Below are 13,833 nucleotides of genomic sequence, written 5' to 3'. Positions count from 1 at the left end.
TTTTTTTTAATAATAAATTGTCTACATTTACAACCATTTAACGATAATTAAAATTATGTGTCGCATTATCAGTGAAAATACATGTAGGATTGTAACATCTATGGAGTAAATACTCTATTGTTTTAAACTCTTTGGATGAACGAACGAGTGTGAGCGAGACGAACGTATGGAGAGTGAGTGAGAAGGAAGGAAANCCCTCTATCTCGAAAACGGTTCACCGTATAAAAAAAGTTTTTAAACAAAATTTGTAGAGAATTTAGTATTCTACAATATTGATAATAAATACAAATAGCAAAAAACCCACAGGAAATGAGATATTTCTAAAAAAAGCGCAAAAAACCGATTTTTGTGACCGTTGACCTTGAAATTTAATAGTTGCTTACACCTTACCATATGTAGGTTTTGAGACAACTTTTAGGGTGTCAATATACACGTATTTACAGACTTACAGCTGGGTATCTCGAATTCCGAGGTGAACTTACTATAATGACTGGACTAGTTTACAAAAGTAAAACTTAGCATGGGGATTATGTAATGTGAACTATATTGTAACATGCTAAGTGACATGAAAGATAATATGTAACTTAAAACTTTTTTTGGTCATCTTATATTATTATTTACATAATATTTTTTTCATCTCTAAACTTCAGGACCAAATTTTAATGATCTAATCATAAATGTATATGAAATTAGTGTACATAATTATAATAGTGGCCAATCAAATGAGCAGTGAACTGCAAAGCGGAATTTAAACATTAGCAAGTATTTTAGTAATTGCCTATAACATTTGACTGTTAAACTCCAGTAACGGTCTTTACTGAAGCACTAAATATAGAATTATAGCAATTGCCGCAATATCACCGGCGAATAGGTGAATTCAAATTTGTGAGGGGCCTTTGATGTGCAAAACTATAATATTAGTTAAATACAGTGCTGAGTTTGAATCGGATACACACTGTCATTTAAATCGTGTAACATTTACATCATCATTATCATTTCAGCCACAGGACATACTACACTACTGAACATAGATCTCCCTATGATTTTCAGATTGGCCAGTTGACAGCGGCATGTATCCAGCGCATTCCCGCTACATTTTGTTGTACAGTGTAATATGTCAAAACATGACATAAGCGGACACGGATTGGGTTGTCGATAGTCATTCACCAACATCATTATCTTCAGGAAATTATATGTAGGATTGTAACATCTATGGCGTAAATACTCTATTGTTTTAAACTCTTTGGATGTACGAACGAGTGTGAGCGAGACGAACGTATGGAGAGTGAGTGAGAAGGAAGGAAAGGGGTCATGGCGGCAAGACGGATTACGAGTAAAGGGTGGCTCTGTAATACTTAAAGAAGATTAAACATATTATTGGAAGAAACTGATTTTCCTTGCGAAGCCCCGTCCCTACAAATTTTGGGGGCTCGTCCGGGATAATTATATTCGCGGTGGACGGTGTACTTCGCGAGAAAATCTCAAAAGACGTACGAGCACACACGCGTACGACGACGCCATTGTACCGGCCGGCGTGTTTCAAGATTCAGACGGGATCATACGACGGAAACATGCCGAACTACGGCAAAGAAAGACGTAAAAGCCGACAAGACGACTATGAAGATTGTGATGACGACAATATCACGCATAACCCGACGCACATGTTGCAAATGACGGCGGAGTTGGTGCCTAGATACAGCGGGAGAGATAATACCTATCCCGTGTCACGCTGGATTGAAGACGTCGAGAGCAACGCGGAAATATTCGGTTGGTCTCCGTTGCAGCAGCTGCTGGTGGCACGAAGGTCACTGACGGACACTGCGCAGCTGTGGCTCAGATCCGAACGTCCGTTTAAGAGCTGGGACGACTTGAAGGCCGCGATATCGAAAGAATTCCCAGACACCGTGGACATCAAAGCCATTCACGAACAAATGAGTGCTAGAAAGAAGCGGGTGGATGAAACATGCCTCGACTATATGCTGATCATGAAGGAGTTAGGCAAGCGTGGCAAGATGCCGGACTACGTTGCGATTAAATACATCGTTGACGGAATCGTGGACGTAGAAACAAACAAGATCATGCTTTACGGTGTTACAACCTATAACGAATACTACACCACTTACAGTTGACTAGAGTGTGTTAGTTTATTTGATTTAATAAAATATGGAATTATATTTAAAATTATTACATTTATTAGATATTATGCTCGTGCTTTGTCCTCGAGATTAGAAATAAGAACTACCTATGTAGATCACGTACGGTGATGCCATTTTTAAATTCATTAATTTTTACGTAAAATATTATTATTTTACTGAATCTACATATTATTATAATAAATCTAGATTTATAACACTAATGTAAGTGGTTTCTGAAATTAAATTGATTAGGTAGATTTCAAATTAAATAACTGTAGGATTGTAACATCTATGGAGTAAATACTCTATTGTTTTAAACTCTTTGGATGAACGAACGAGTGTGAGCGAGACGAATGTACGGAGAGTGAGTGAGAAGGAAGGAAAGGGGTCATGGCGGCAAGACGGTTAAGAGTAAAGTGTGGCTCTGTAATATTTAAAGAAGATTAAACATATTATTGGAAGAAACTGATTTTCCTTGCGAAGCCCCGTCCCTACAAATTTTGGGGGCTCGTCCGGGATTTGAACCTCAGAAGCCGAATCAAGATATACAAGCTATGAGCTAGAAGCATTAGCTATTATAGAGGGAGTGAAGAAGTTCAGAGTTTATTTGTATGGTATCCATTTCAAGATAGTAACTGATTGTCAAGCCTTCGAGCTGACGCTGAAAAAAAAGGATTTGTCACCTAAAGTTGCTCGCTGGGTATTATACCTAGATCAGTTTGACTATGAGGTTGAACATAGGTCTGGTTCGAAGTTGCAGCATGCAGATGCATTAAGCCGACATCCATGCATGACTATCACTGGACATAGCTTACAAAACCAAATAAGACTGGCTCAACAAAACGATGATGGTTTGAGAGCAGTATGTGAAGTACTAAAGCATCATTCTTATGCAGACTACTGGTTAGACAACGGACTTCTATATAAAGGAGAGCAGAAGCAGCTAGTTATACCGAAGTCACTAGAGAAAGAGATCATAAAACAAGTTCATGATAAAGGACATTTTTCTATGAAAAAGATGAAGGAGATAATTAAACAAGACTATTACATACAAGACTTAGAAAAGAAGTTGCAAGAGTTTGTGGTTACCTGCATACCTTGTCTGATGGCAACTAAGAAGGCTGGGAAACAAGAAGGATATTTGAACCCAATAGATAAAGAAGGTATTCCCTTACACACACTTCATATAGATCATTTAGGACCATTGACAGACACGAAGAAACAGTACAATCACATTTTGACAATAGTAGATGGATTCACGAAGTTTACATGGATATTTCCAACTAAGAGTACAACGAGTAAAGAGACAATTGAGAAGCTGAAGATGCACCAACAGCATTTTGGAAATCCTGTAAGAATAATAAGTGACAGAGGAACAGCATTCACCGGGGGTGAATTTCAGGANGAGATCATAAAACAAGTTCATGATAAAGGACATTTTTCTATGAAAAAGATGAAGGAGATAATTAAACAAGACTATTACATACAAGACTTAGAAAAGAAGTTGCAAGAATTTGTGGTTACCTGCATACCTTGTCTTATGGCAACTAAGAAGGCTGGGAAACAAGAAGGATATTTGAACCCAATAGATAAAGAAGGTATTCCCTTACACACACTTCATATAGATCATTTAGGACCATTAACAGACACGAAGAAACTGATTTTCCTTGCGAAGCCCCGTCCCTACAATACTTTAAAGTATTTACCTGATATGAACTACCAGACCATATTTGTTGAAAACCATACATTGGCTTGTCTTGGAAACAACAACATTATTACTCAAAATTAAATACTATTAATTTATTATCACGCAAACATATAGTAGGTACTCTTTAATACCATTATTTTTTCCTTATGAAATTGTTAAAATAAAGTGATAAAACCACATAAGACATTAACGAAAGCATCAGTCAATAAATCCATCTATAAGAGCCCAATCCCACTTTTTTTCCCACCAATGGAACTCCTGTACAAGTAGGTAACTACAGTAGTAATTTATCTATAGTAGGATACTATCGACTATAGAACAGCACTAGTACAAGCGTAACAACACATCAATCAACCCGGGAATGACCATACGCGCTCACTAGCGCGGCAAAAATAATCTCTGTTGTGAGAGTTCTCGCTCTTTGGAACTTGGAACGAGGTCGGTTCTGATGATAAGTAGATAGACACAGGTTATGTTTATGTTTTTGTCAAAATATATTTTCTTCATAATAAAGAAGAGAGCCACAAAAGCCCGAAATCTATATTATAAATGCGAAAGTAACTGTCTGTCCCGCTTTCACGCCTAAACCACTGAACCGATTTTGATGAAATTTTGTACAGAGATAGTTTGAGTCCCGGGAAAGGACATAGGATAGTTTTTGTCACGATTTTTGAAACAGGGACGCGCGCGATATTGTTTTTCTGTGACATACAAAATTCCACGCGGGCGGAAAGCTAGTACCTAAATGAATAGAGTAAACCATAGGCAAATATGTAGGTGTTGGACTGGCTGAATCGAGATCTGAGGGACGCGGGTTCGTACTTTGCCGCCACTGTTTATTGTGGTAATCACAAGCATATTTACCTTACAACAAGGGGTTGATGGGACTGAAACGGGGTTAAAAAGTATTTCCCTGAAAATTGAACTTTGTAAATGTAATTTCATGACTCTAAAGTAATTATTAGTTAGGTACCTACTTATTTATTATGCCGGAAAGTTTAGTGTAGTTATTCTTCTTTTCAGCCAAATGACGTCCACTGCTGGACAAAGGCCTCCCCCAAGGTTTCCAAGGTAGTAATTAAGTTTTATTAAAATTAATTCAGTAGTTTTGCGTGAAGAATGAATAAACATCCTTGCACCCAACTGCATAGACTGAGCTTAAACCAGTTTATTACAACGTCTAAACTAACTAACAAATTAACAAATTAATCTATACTAACAAATTAATCAAGACGGGTTTCCCATTCGCTTAATTACTGACAGCCGGTTTATACTTCAGCTACGAATGATCATTCCGTAGCATAGTAGGTACCATCATTCCCCGTTACTATCTCTGGCAGTATTTCTTTGATGAGCCATGTCAGCCTTTACAGTGGCTCATAAAGCCTGGCACTTGGGTTACACGATTACTTGTTAGGGCTAGTTCCCACGGCAACCCAGTTTTGCGGGATTCAGGGTGGATTCGACCAAAAAAGAGTAAATATTAATCTCGGAATAAATCGTCAGTTTTGACATTATTTCCCATACTGAAACTGTCAATAAGTTGTACCAGGAGTTATTCTCGGATAAATGTTTGGTTGAATCGGGCCTCAGTAATGTAGGATCCCAAAAAATTGGAATGTCGTGGGAACACACATGTGTGTTTGAAATACGAATTACAAATTCAACCAGTTTTTTGCGGGATACTGCAAACGGGATGTTCATGTGAACGTAAATTAATATTAAAACATGTATTAGGTACTACTAAAATATCAATCGGCAGACAGTGATGACTGAGTTTGTTGCGGCGCTTCTTCTCAGCACTTGCCAAATGTTGGTCTCGAAGCGCTGGTAGGGTAAAAAGATTATGAGACATGTAGAGGCTCCTTAAGAGCAAAATATTTGACAATTTGTAAGTAGGTAGGTACTATTTAATTAATATTTTTTGACTTTGACTTTGGGGCCCTGCAAAAAACGGAATGTCTCCGTGAGAACAAGCCCAACTTCTTTCTCTCATCGTAATTAATACACAAGATTGGAAAAGCTTTCTGTTTTACTGAGCAATTAAGTTCACTATGTTGTATTGTTTGCACATTAGTTATTATCGATATACGTTATAGATAAACATCATGTGTTGGGAAATATCGTTATGTAGATAGATACGGTAGAGTAATTGTATACAAAAGCATGATTAGTCATTTAAGAGCATACAAAAGTAGTTTCAGATTCAGATATTTATTTTCATCACCATAATGTTACAAAAAGTATAAAGAGAAGAGGGATTGATTGATAGTCAAACTTACTTTCAGTTTCTTTATAAGTTAAATGTTTTGTTTCGTCTTCAGGCATCTGTCAAAGTTTTCTGCAACCTAACTTAATGGCATAACATTTCCCATCATGTGAAAAAAATCCTCACGTATCTTTACCAAACAATAATTTCGACGTTATACCTACATAGGTTTATGTACAAAGGCATATTTAAGGAACTTCGGTTGGTCTAAAAGTCTTTGTAGTCGTTTTTCACCATGTTATATCTGAGTAATTTTCGAGCAGTTTGTTTTAAACCTTTTGTTCAATTACTTGGAGATGGCAAAGAAACATTGAGACAGTTACAAATAAATTATGTGTATTTATCTAATGAATGCTATACCTACTTTATGTAAAGTGTACGGAAGCAACTGAATTTGACTTCTCTCAAACTGATACAGAGAACTTTTATCACAAGTATTTAGGTATACAAAGAGGTAAAGTTTGTGAGTTTATGAGGTTGTGGGGGTAATCTCTGAATCTATTTAATCGATTTTGAAAATTATTTTACCAATACAAAGCCACATTACTTGTGAGTGCCATAGACTATATTGATGGTACAAATTACTGGCACAGCTGGTATATTATAAATTAACATCTAACAAGCCCTCTCTCCCATTACCCACTGTGACCACACAACCGCGTTACTCATCAATTTGCTTTACATTATGGGACATATACTTTTACAGGCCAGTCGCTCATACATAGTCGACGGCGCATTATGATATCGTAAACTGAGAGATTAAAGTTATCGCTAGTGATGTCATTGTTACTGTTCTATCGATGGTTTATGGGTACTTCCCGTTAGACGACCTCTCTTACGTAAATCTCGTTGAATAAACTCTGAAACGTTGGTACATGTTATGTTTCACTAACTTTTTAAAGGTTACACATTTTGCGATGTTTGTTTGGGCTTCTTTTGAAAATAGATATTATGATATTAGTCAATAAAGATATTATGATTATGATTATGATTATGATTATGATTATGATTATGATTATGATTATGATTATGATTATGATTATGATTATGATTATGATTATGATTATGATTATGATTATGATTATGATTATGATTATGATTATGATTATGATTATGATTATGATTATGATTATCCTGCTTTCGCCTCCGAGATTTATTTTACCATGTAGTACCCCTGTACGACAACCCAATCCGCACACAATATTCAGCGTAGTAGTAGTAAAAAACAAAAGAGCGGGCAACCCCACCCCTACCACGCTNAAACAGTATAACCACATTTTGACAATAGTAGATGGATTCACCAAGTTCACATGGATATTTCCAACTAAGAGTACAACGAGTAAAGAGACAATTGAGAAGCTGAAGATGCACCAACAGCATTTTGGAAATCCTGTAAGAATAATAAGTGACAGAGGAACGGCATTCACCGGGGGTGAATTTCAAGATAATTGCAAAGAAGAGAATATGTTACCATCACGACGGGTGTACCAAGAGGAAATGGACAGGTAGAAAGACTACATAGGACTATTATGGTACAAGCACATCAGCCGAGTGCAGAGGGCTATAAATAGTACCTACCAGCGTAGCATAGACACGACTCCATTTCACCTGATGGTTGGTATAAACATGAGATGTAAAGAAGACCTGGAAATATTGGATTTACTAAGACAAGAAGAGATTGATCAATATGATGAACAGAGAGAAGACATTAGAATGAAAGCTAAGCAGCAAATACTTCAGGTACAGGAGGAAAATAGGAAGACTTTCAATGAGAAGAGGAAACCAAGTTCTCAATACAAAGAAGGAGATTTGGTGGCCATAAAGAGGACTCAGTATGGACCGGGTTTGAAGCTGAAACCTAAGTATCTAGGGCCATACCGGGTGACGAAGGTTAAGCGGAAAGATCGTTACGATGTAGAGAAGGTGGATACTGCTGCTGAAGGGCCTAATAAGACATCCAGCTCAGCTGATCAAATGAAGCCGTGGCCAAATTAGGTAAAGTATCTTGCTAATTAAATAAGAGGTGATGAATGAAAGGATTTGTAAATTAAAAACCATTTTTATTACAATTGTTACGGTCATTCATTATTGTATATTTTATTTCACTAAAATGTAAAGTTTATCATAGTTCATGTTTCACCAACTGATTTGATTAATTATAAAGATGAACAATATTTCAGTTTTATAAACATTGGTGTGTTTAGAACTTGAATATCTTAAGACTTGATATTGAGTAACCTGAAATTAAAGATTTCAAATTATTTCTATAAGATTAATAAATAAGATGATATACACTATCTTTGATGTAAAGTGTTTAAGACTAAGTTGAAAGATTGATTTATAATAAGATGATAACTGTAAAATGTGTAAAAGTGTAAAATGAGATGTGTACTATGTAAGGAGTCAAAAATCTAAAATGTTAAGGATTTCATGTAAATTGTAAGAATAGTAGTTGTTAGATGTTTGTTTAAGTAGTTATTTACAAAGTATGTTTTGTGTAGGAAGTTAAAAGTTAAATGTTTGAGAGTTTGAGTTTTAAACTATTGGATGCTCGAATAAGTTTTTATTTGCAAAGCTAGCTATGTATAAAGTTTAAGATGTTGTTGTTAGGAGATGTAACAGTTTAATGAGTTGAGTATTTACTAAGTTTAATGATGTTTAATGAAAGTTAGTGTTTGTAGCCTAAGGTTGTCTGAGGACAGACAAAGACAGGATTGCCGAGAGTGTAGGATTGTAACATCTATGGAGTAAATACTCTATTGTTTTAAACTCTTTGGATGAACGAACGAGTGTGAGCGAGACGAACGTATGGAGAGTGAGTGAGAAGGAAGGAAAGGGTCATGGCGGCAAGACGGTTATGAGTAAGTGTGGCTCTGTATTTTATAAAAGAAGAATAAACATATTGTTGGAAGAAACTGATTTTCCTTGCGAAGCCCCGTCCCTACATACATTTGATAAATACCGAACTTGAACAAAGTTGCAAAACAAATTCGCCGCGACTCTTATAACCCTAAAACGCTACTGCTTTTTAACAGGTAGCATAAAATATGATAATTACAGCCCCGGTCAGTTTACACAGCGCAAATGACCCTTTCACTCGGCCGCCTCACAAATCTTTTGTAACAGACATTCCGAATATTTTAATTAAGCCCGTCCATTTTAAATCGAGAGATAACTATATCCGTTACCAAGGAGTGAAACAATCGATTTGTATTGTAATGGTTTTACTAAACAGTAGTGCTGTTTAAATTTGATATTTTAACGAAAGGCGAAAATTGATTAGAGTTCCTAATTTATAAAATAGAGGACACCTTTACCCGTTCCTGAAAGCTACATCATATTTAATTGCATTCATCTCACATTAAACACTATTAAATGTTTAATTGATAGTATTGGTATTTTAAAAATCTGAACATCATACATAATTAATATTTTATACATTACATATGCTATAATTTGCTCTTGAAATCCTGCAAACCTGCACTGATAATACAGTTAAGTTTGCATCTTTATGAATATCATTATTTTATTTTTATTTACCCATTTTCGTTTACGACCGCCCGCTTCAAATTTTATTCATACTTTCATATAAATATTGATCAAAGAATTTTTACATAATATCATCACTGATTGGAAAATAAGTGGATTGAATGAATGAAAACCCAACTAGCCAATAGGGATGATGACTGGGTAATGAAATCGAAATTCTACTTAGTCCGTCAGACAAATAATTAGAAAATATTAGACTCATATTTTTTATAGTATTATATTGAGTTGAAATGTCGCGTGACGTCACTTTTGAGTAAAAATTCTACTCAAGCATGACGTATCGCGCCATTTCAACTCGATGTAGCACTGTTATTATTTAATTATGAAAGAAAATAAAAAATATGAGTCTAATATTTTCTAATTATCTGTCTGACGGACAAATAATTGAAATTTTGTCAGCTAGCCTATTTTCATTTACCAGCCAAACGAAACAAGCCAGGACAGTCACGTCCACACTTAACGTACCTTATCGATGAAGCGTACGAGTGTTGCAAGTTGATTTATGCGCCGGATAATGCCAGGGCGACATCTCCCGGCGTGGGCGGCGCCAACTCCACTTTCAGGTTAATACTGACAAGCGACAGGCTTAGCTTTGAAATAGTGCGGGCATGGCGCATAATTCGCGTTAAGGGACTATGCACATTCGGTAGGTAGTCGTAATTTGACGACAGGAATCACAATACCAAATCTAAGAGTGCCCATACATCACCAGAACTTCTAATGATCATTCACTACAAGTTATTTTTGAAAGAAACCCTAATTCAATCAACGCAAGGCAAGCCTACAGCGCACACGCCTTACGCTAACTATGGTGGATTTAGCCACTCAAAGGCAGTGCTCAAAGAGCATGAAGAAATGATATAAATGCTACTCGGTAAGCTTTTACTATATGTTTTCCGGACATAGAAAACATTGTGTTAACAATTGTCCTTCAAAACACATAATTAAATCTTATTACGGACTAGTACTCACAATGAACTAATATTAATAGCAGTAGTCCTACAAAAATTATTATGCACTAAGCATAACGGTGTTTAATAAAATTAAATATACTCGTAACAAACAGGTAGACCTTTCATTCAATATAGTTCACGGAAAATTCTCTGTTTGCGCGAGTCAAGTAAGCACAGCGCCATCTGTGAGCAGAATTGTGAACTAAAATGTCTTGTATTCCCGCATGCTGTAGGTTTGGATTTGGTTCACTCTTTTTATTCTAAATCATAATTATAATGCTTTGTCTATTTATAAACGAACTGAACTAGCATTTTCATATTAAGTATACCTACCTATCTAGAGATTCAATACATGCCTAATAATTTTAACACAGGGAGCTATTAATAATGTTAACGTTTTTCCTTTCCCATTCCTTTCCCATGACAGTTGTTTCTAATAGGGGAGAGTTCGGTATATTGTACCGCCGGGTAAATTGTACCACCCTCATATTTCGTAAAGTATTTATTGAATGTCTGTAATTGCAACACTCAGCGATACACAACTAAAATAAATTAATATCGGCCGTGTGGTTTTTGCCGTGACAACAAACACGTGTGTTTTATTTTGAAAAGTATTTTTTCATTGTTTTCAAGTAACTTTTGACAATACATGTTAAGATTGTAATTTTGTTAAATTTAATCACAGGGTGTTTCTAATATATTATTTAGAAGCGTAAATTAGTGTGGATTACAATTATTTAAAACATTTTTCGGTATTTATAAGCTATATTTTTTACCGATTTTTTAAAAGCACTATCANAAATAGGAAGACTTTCAATGAGAAGAGGAAACCAAGTTCTCAATACAAAGAAGGAGATTTGGTGGCCATAAAGAGGACTCAGTATGGACCGGGTTTGAAGCTGAAACCTAAGTATCTAGGACCGTACCGGGTGACGAAGGTTAAGCGGAAAGATCGTTACGACGTAGAGAAGATGGATACTGCTGCTGAAGGGCCTAATAAGACGTCCAGCTCAGCTGATCAAATGAAGCCGTGGCCTAATTAGGTAAAGTATCTTGCTATTTTAAATAAGAGGTGATGAATGAAAGAATTTGTAAATTAAAAACCATTTTTATTACAATTGTTACGGTCATTCATTATTGTATATTTTATTTCACTAAAATGTAAAGTTTATTGTAGTTCATGTTTCACCAACTGATTTGATTAATTATAAAGATGAACAATATTTCAGTTTTATAAACATTGGTGTGTTTAGAACTTGAATATCTTAAGACTTGATATTGAGTAACCTGAAATTAAAGATTTCAAATTATTTCTATAAGATTAATAAATAAGATGATATACACTATCTTAGATGTAAAGTGTTTAAGACTAAGTTGAAAGATTGATTTATAATAAGATGATAACTGTAAAATGGGTAAAAGTGTAAAATGAGATGTGTACTATGTAAGGAGTCAAAAATCTAAAAAATGTCAAGGATTTCATGTAAATTGTAAGAATAGTAGTTTACCGTTAGTTGTTTATTTAAGTAGTTATTTTCAAAGTTTGCTTTGTGTAAGAAGTTAAATGTTTGAGAGTTTGAGTTTTAAACTATTGGATGCTTGAATAAGTTTTTATTTGCAAAGTTAGCTATGTATAAAGTTTAAGATGTTGTTGTTAGGAGATGTAACAGTTTAATGAGTTGAGTATTTACTAAGTTTAATGATGTTTAATGAAAGTTAGTGTTTGTAGCCTAAGGTTGTCTGAGGACAGACAAAGACAGGATTGCCGAGAGTGTAGGATTGTAATATCTATGGCGTAAATACTCCATTGTCTTAAACTCTTTGGATGTACGAACGAGTGTGAGCGAGACGAATGTACGGAGAGTGAGAGAGAAGGAAGGAGAGGGGTCATGGCGGCAAGACGGTTAAGAGTAAGTGTGGCTCTGTAATATTTAAAAGAAGATTAAACATATTATTGGAAGAAACTGATTTTCCTTGCGAAGCCCCGTCCCTACATAATTATAAAATAATGTTTTTTCTGCATACGCGAATTATGATGCATAAACTTAGGTAATTAAATTAAATCTTCTCCGTAATGTAATAAAAATATCGGTTAGAAAATTCTTAGTCCATGTAGTAAGTAGGTATTGAACTATAAATCTTATTATTATAAAGTATATTGTGCTGTACCTATTTCAATCTAAAGGCGACATCAGAAATCAGAATATAATTACAATAATAAAACAAGCGAGACCGGTACCTTACTATCTTTTTTATTCTTATTTAATTCGTACGTGGCCTTCCTTCGCTCTTATTGTATTGTCTTTAAGGAGAAGTTTATTAATAACATAAAGCACTTGGACCCACAGTTGATCTATATTTAACGGAAATGGAATACTTAGGCGAGGTCGCTTTATTAAGTGCAAGTCACTAAAAAATGGTCTGTAATAAAATCATCGACTCGAATTAGCTGACCTTGCGATGAATTAGGTAGGTACATTTCGCAAGTTTAATTTGTCATCGCAATGCAATAATACACACGATTAATAGCACAAGATGATAATATTATGTAGGTTAATGCTATTTGATAAAATCATTTGGCGATCTTCTCAGGGGATTCTGGATGATTACCTTAGAGGTGGATGAAGAAAAAATAGTCAAAAGAAAAAATATTTGCATAAATAAACAAATAAAATACTAAGGCCAACACTGACTGAATTCAATGTTATAAAATTAAGACCAAGCATTTTCACACAAGGAAGGTCGCGGGAAGAGCCTGGATGCGGGCAGCGCCGGACCGTTCATTGTGGAAAACCTTGGAGGAGGCCTTTGTCCAGCAGTGGACGTCATTTGGCTGAAACGAACGAACGATTGTCGTAGATTTCCTTAGATTAATAAAGCTAGATTTCACTAATTTCTCCTCTCCTCGTTTGATTGTGTTTAATGGCGGTTAAGTTACCTATAGACTATAGTTAGTAGTAGATCATGGCTATACGAAATTTGCAGCAGTGGGAACGATAGGTGGGAATAAATTATTGTTAGTCCCATTACAGAAAACATAAAATTAAAATGATTTGGAATGCTTAAGCCTTCTGTTGACACATAGGTATCATACGCACTGTCTAGACCATTATAATGAATTTAACTAATAATTAAAAAAAAAACTTACAAAAAAAAATCAAGGTATTAAAGTATAACAAGTATTTTATTTCCTGCTTGACCCTCGTGTGCATTCAGCCG

General features: G+C 35.3%; 2 protein-coding genes across 3 annotated transcripts; both read left to right on the top strand.

Moving 5' to 3' along the window:
• The first annotated feature begins 2,409 nt into the window (after positions 1 to 2,409).
• LOC114361430 (uncharacterized protein K02A2.6-like) lies at positions 2,410 to 7,621 on the top strand. Its single transcript, XM_028316436.1, has 3 exons — positions 2,410 to 3,136; positions 3,572 to 3,789; positions 7,373 to 7,621. The coding sequence occupies exons 1-3, from the start codon at positions 2,926 to 2,928 to the stop codon at positions 7,619 to 7,621; spliced, it is 678 nt and encodes a 225-aa protein (XP_028172237.1). The 5' UTR covers positions 2,410 to 2,925.
• A 23-nt stretch (positions 7,622 to 7,644) lies between these two features.
• Positions 7,645 to 12,620, top strand: LOC114361433 (uncharacterized). Of its 2 annotated transcripts, XM_028316443.1 has the most exons (2): positions 7,645 to 7,865; positions 11,416 to 12,620. In XM_028316443.1, the coding sequence occupies exons 1-2, from the start codon at positions 7,724 to 7,726 to the stop codon at positions 11,655 to 11,657; spliced, it is 384 nt and encodes a 127-aa protein (XP_028172244.1). In that variant the 5' UTR covers positions 7,645 to 7,723; the 3' UTR covers positions 11,658 to 12,620. The 2 variants fall into 2 exon arrangements, with proteins under 2 accessions (XP_028172244.1, XP_028172245.1); XM_028316444.1 differs by lacking the exon at positions 11,416 to 12,620 and having other exon boundaries at positions 7,645 to 8,484.
• The last annotated feature ends 1,213 nt before the right edge of the window (positions 12,621 to 13,833 follow it).

The sequence above is a fragment of the Ostrinia furnacalis genome, unplaced genomic scaffold (assembly GCF_004193835.3).
Source record: "Ostrinia furnacalis isolate ACB-3 unplaced genomic scaffold, ASM419383v2 OfSCF5700, whole genome shotgun sequence".
In the NCBI taxonomy this organism is placed as follows: Eukaryota; Metazoa; Arthropoda; class Insecta; order Lepidoptera; family Crambidae; genus Ostrinia; species Ostrinia furnacalis.
Note: the sequence above shows the minus strand (reverse complement) of the source record. Positions and strands in the feature narration are given on the sequence as shown.

What these genes read in the sequence shown, in the direction of transcription:
- LOC114361430 (XM_028316436.1), top strand. Translation starts at nt 2,926, where the DNA reads ATGACTATCACTGGACATAGCTTACAAAACCAAATAAGACTGGCTCAA. An exon ending in ACAAGTTCATGATAAAGGAC is followed by an intron (nt 3,137 to 3,571) that starts ATTTTTCTATGA and finishes ATGATAAAGGAC; the next exon opens with ATTTTTCTATGAAAAAGATG.
- LOC114361433 (XM_028316443.1), top strand. Translation starts at nt 7,724, where the DNA reads ATGGTTGGTATAAACATGAGATGTAAAGAAGACCTGGAAATATTGGAT.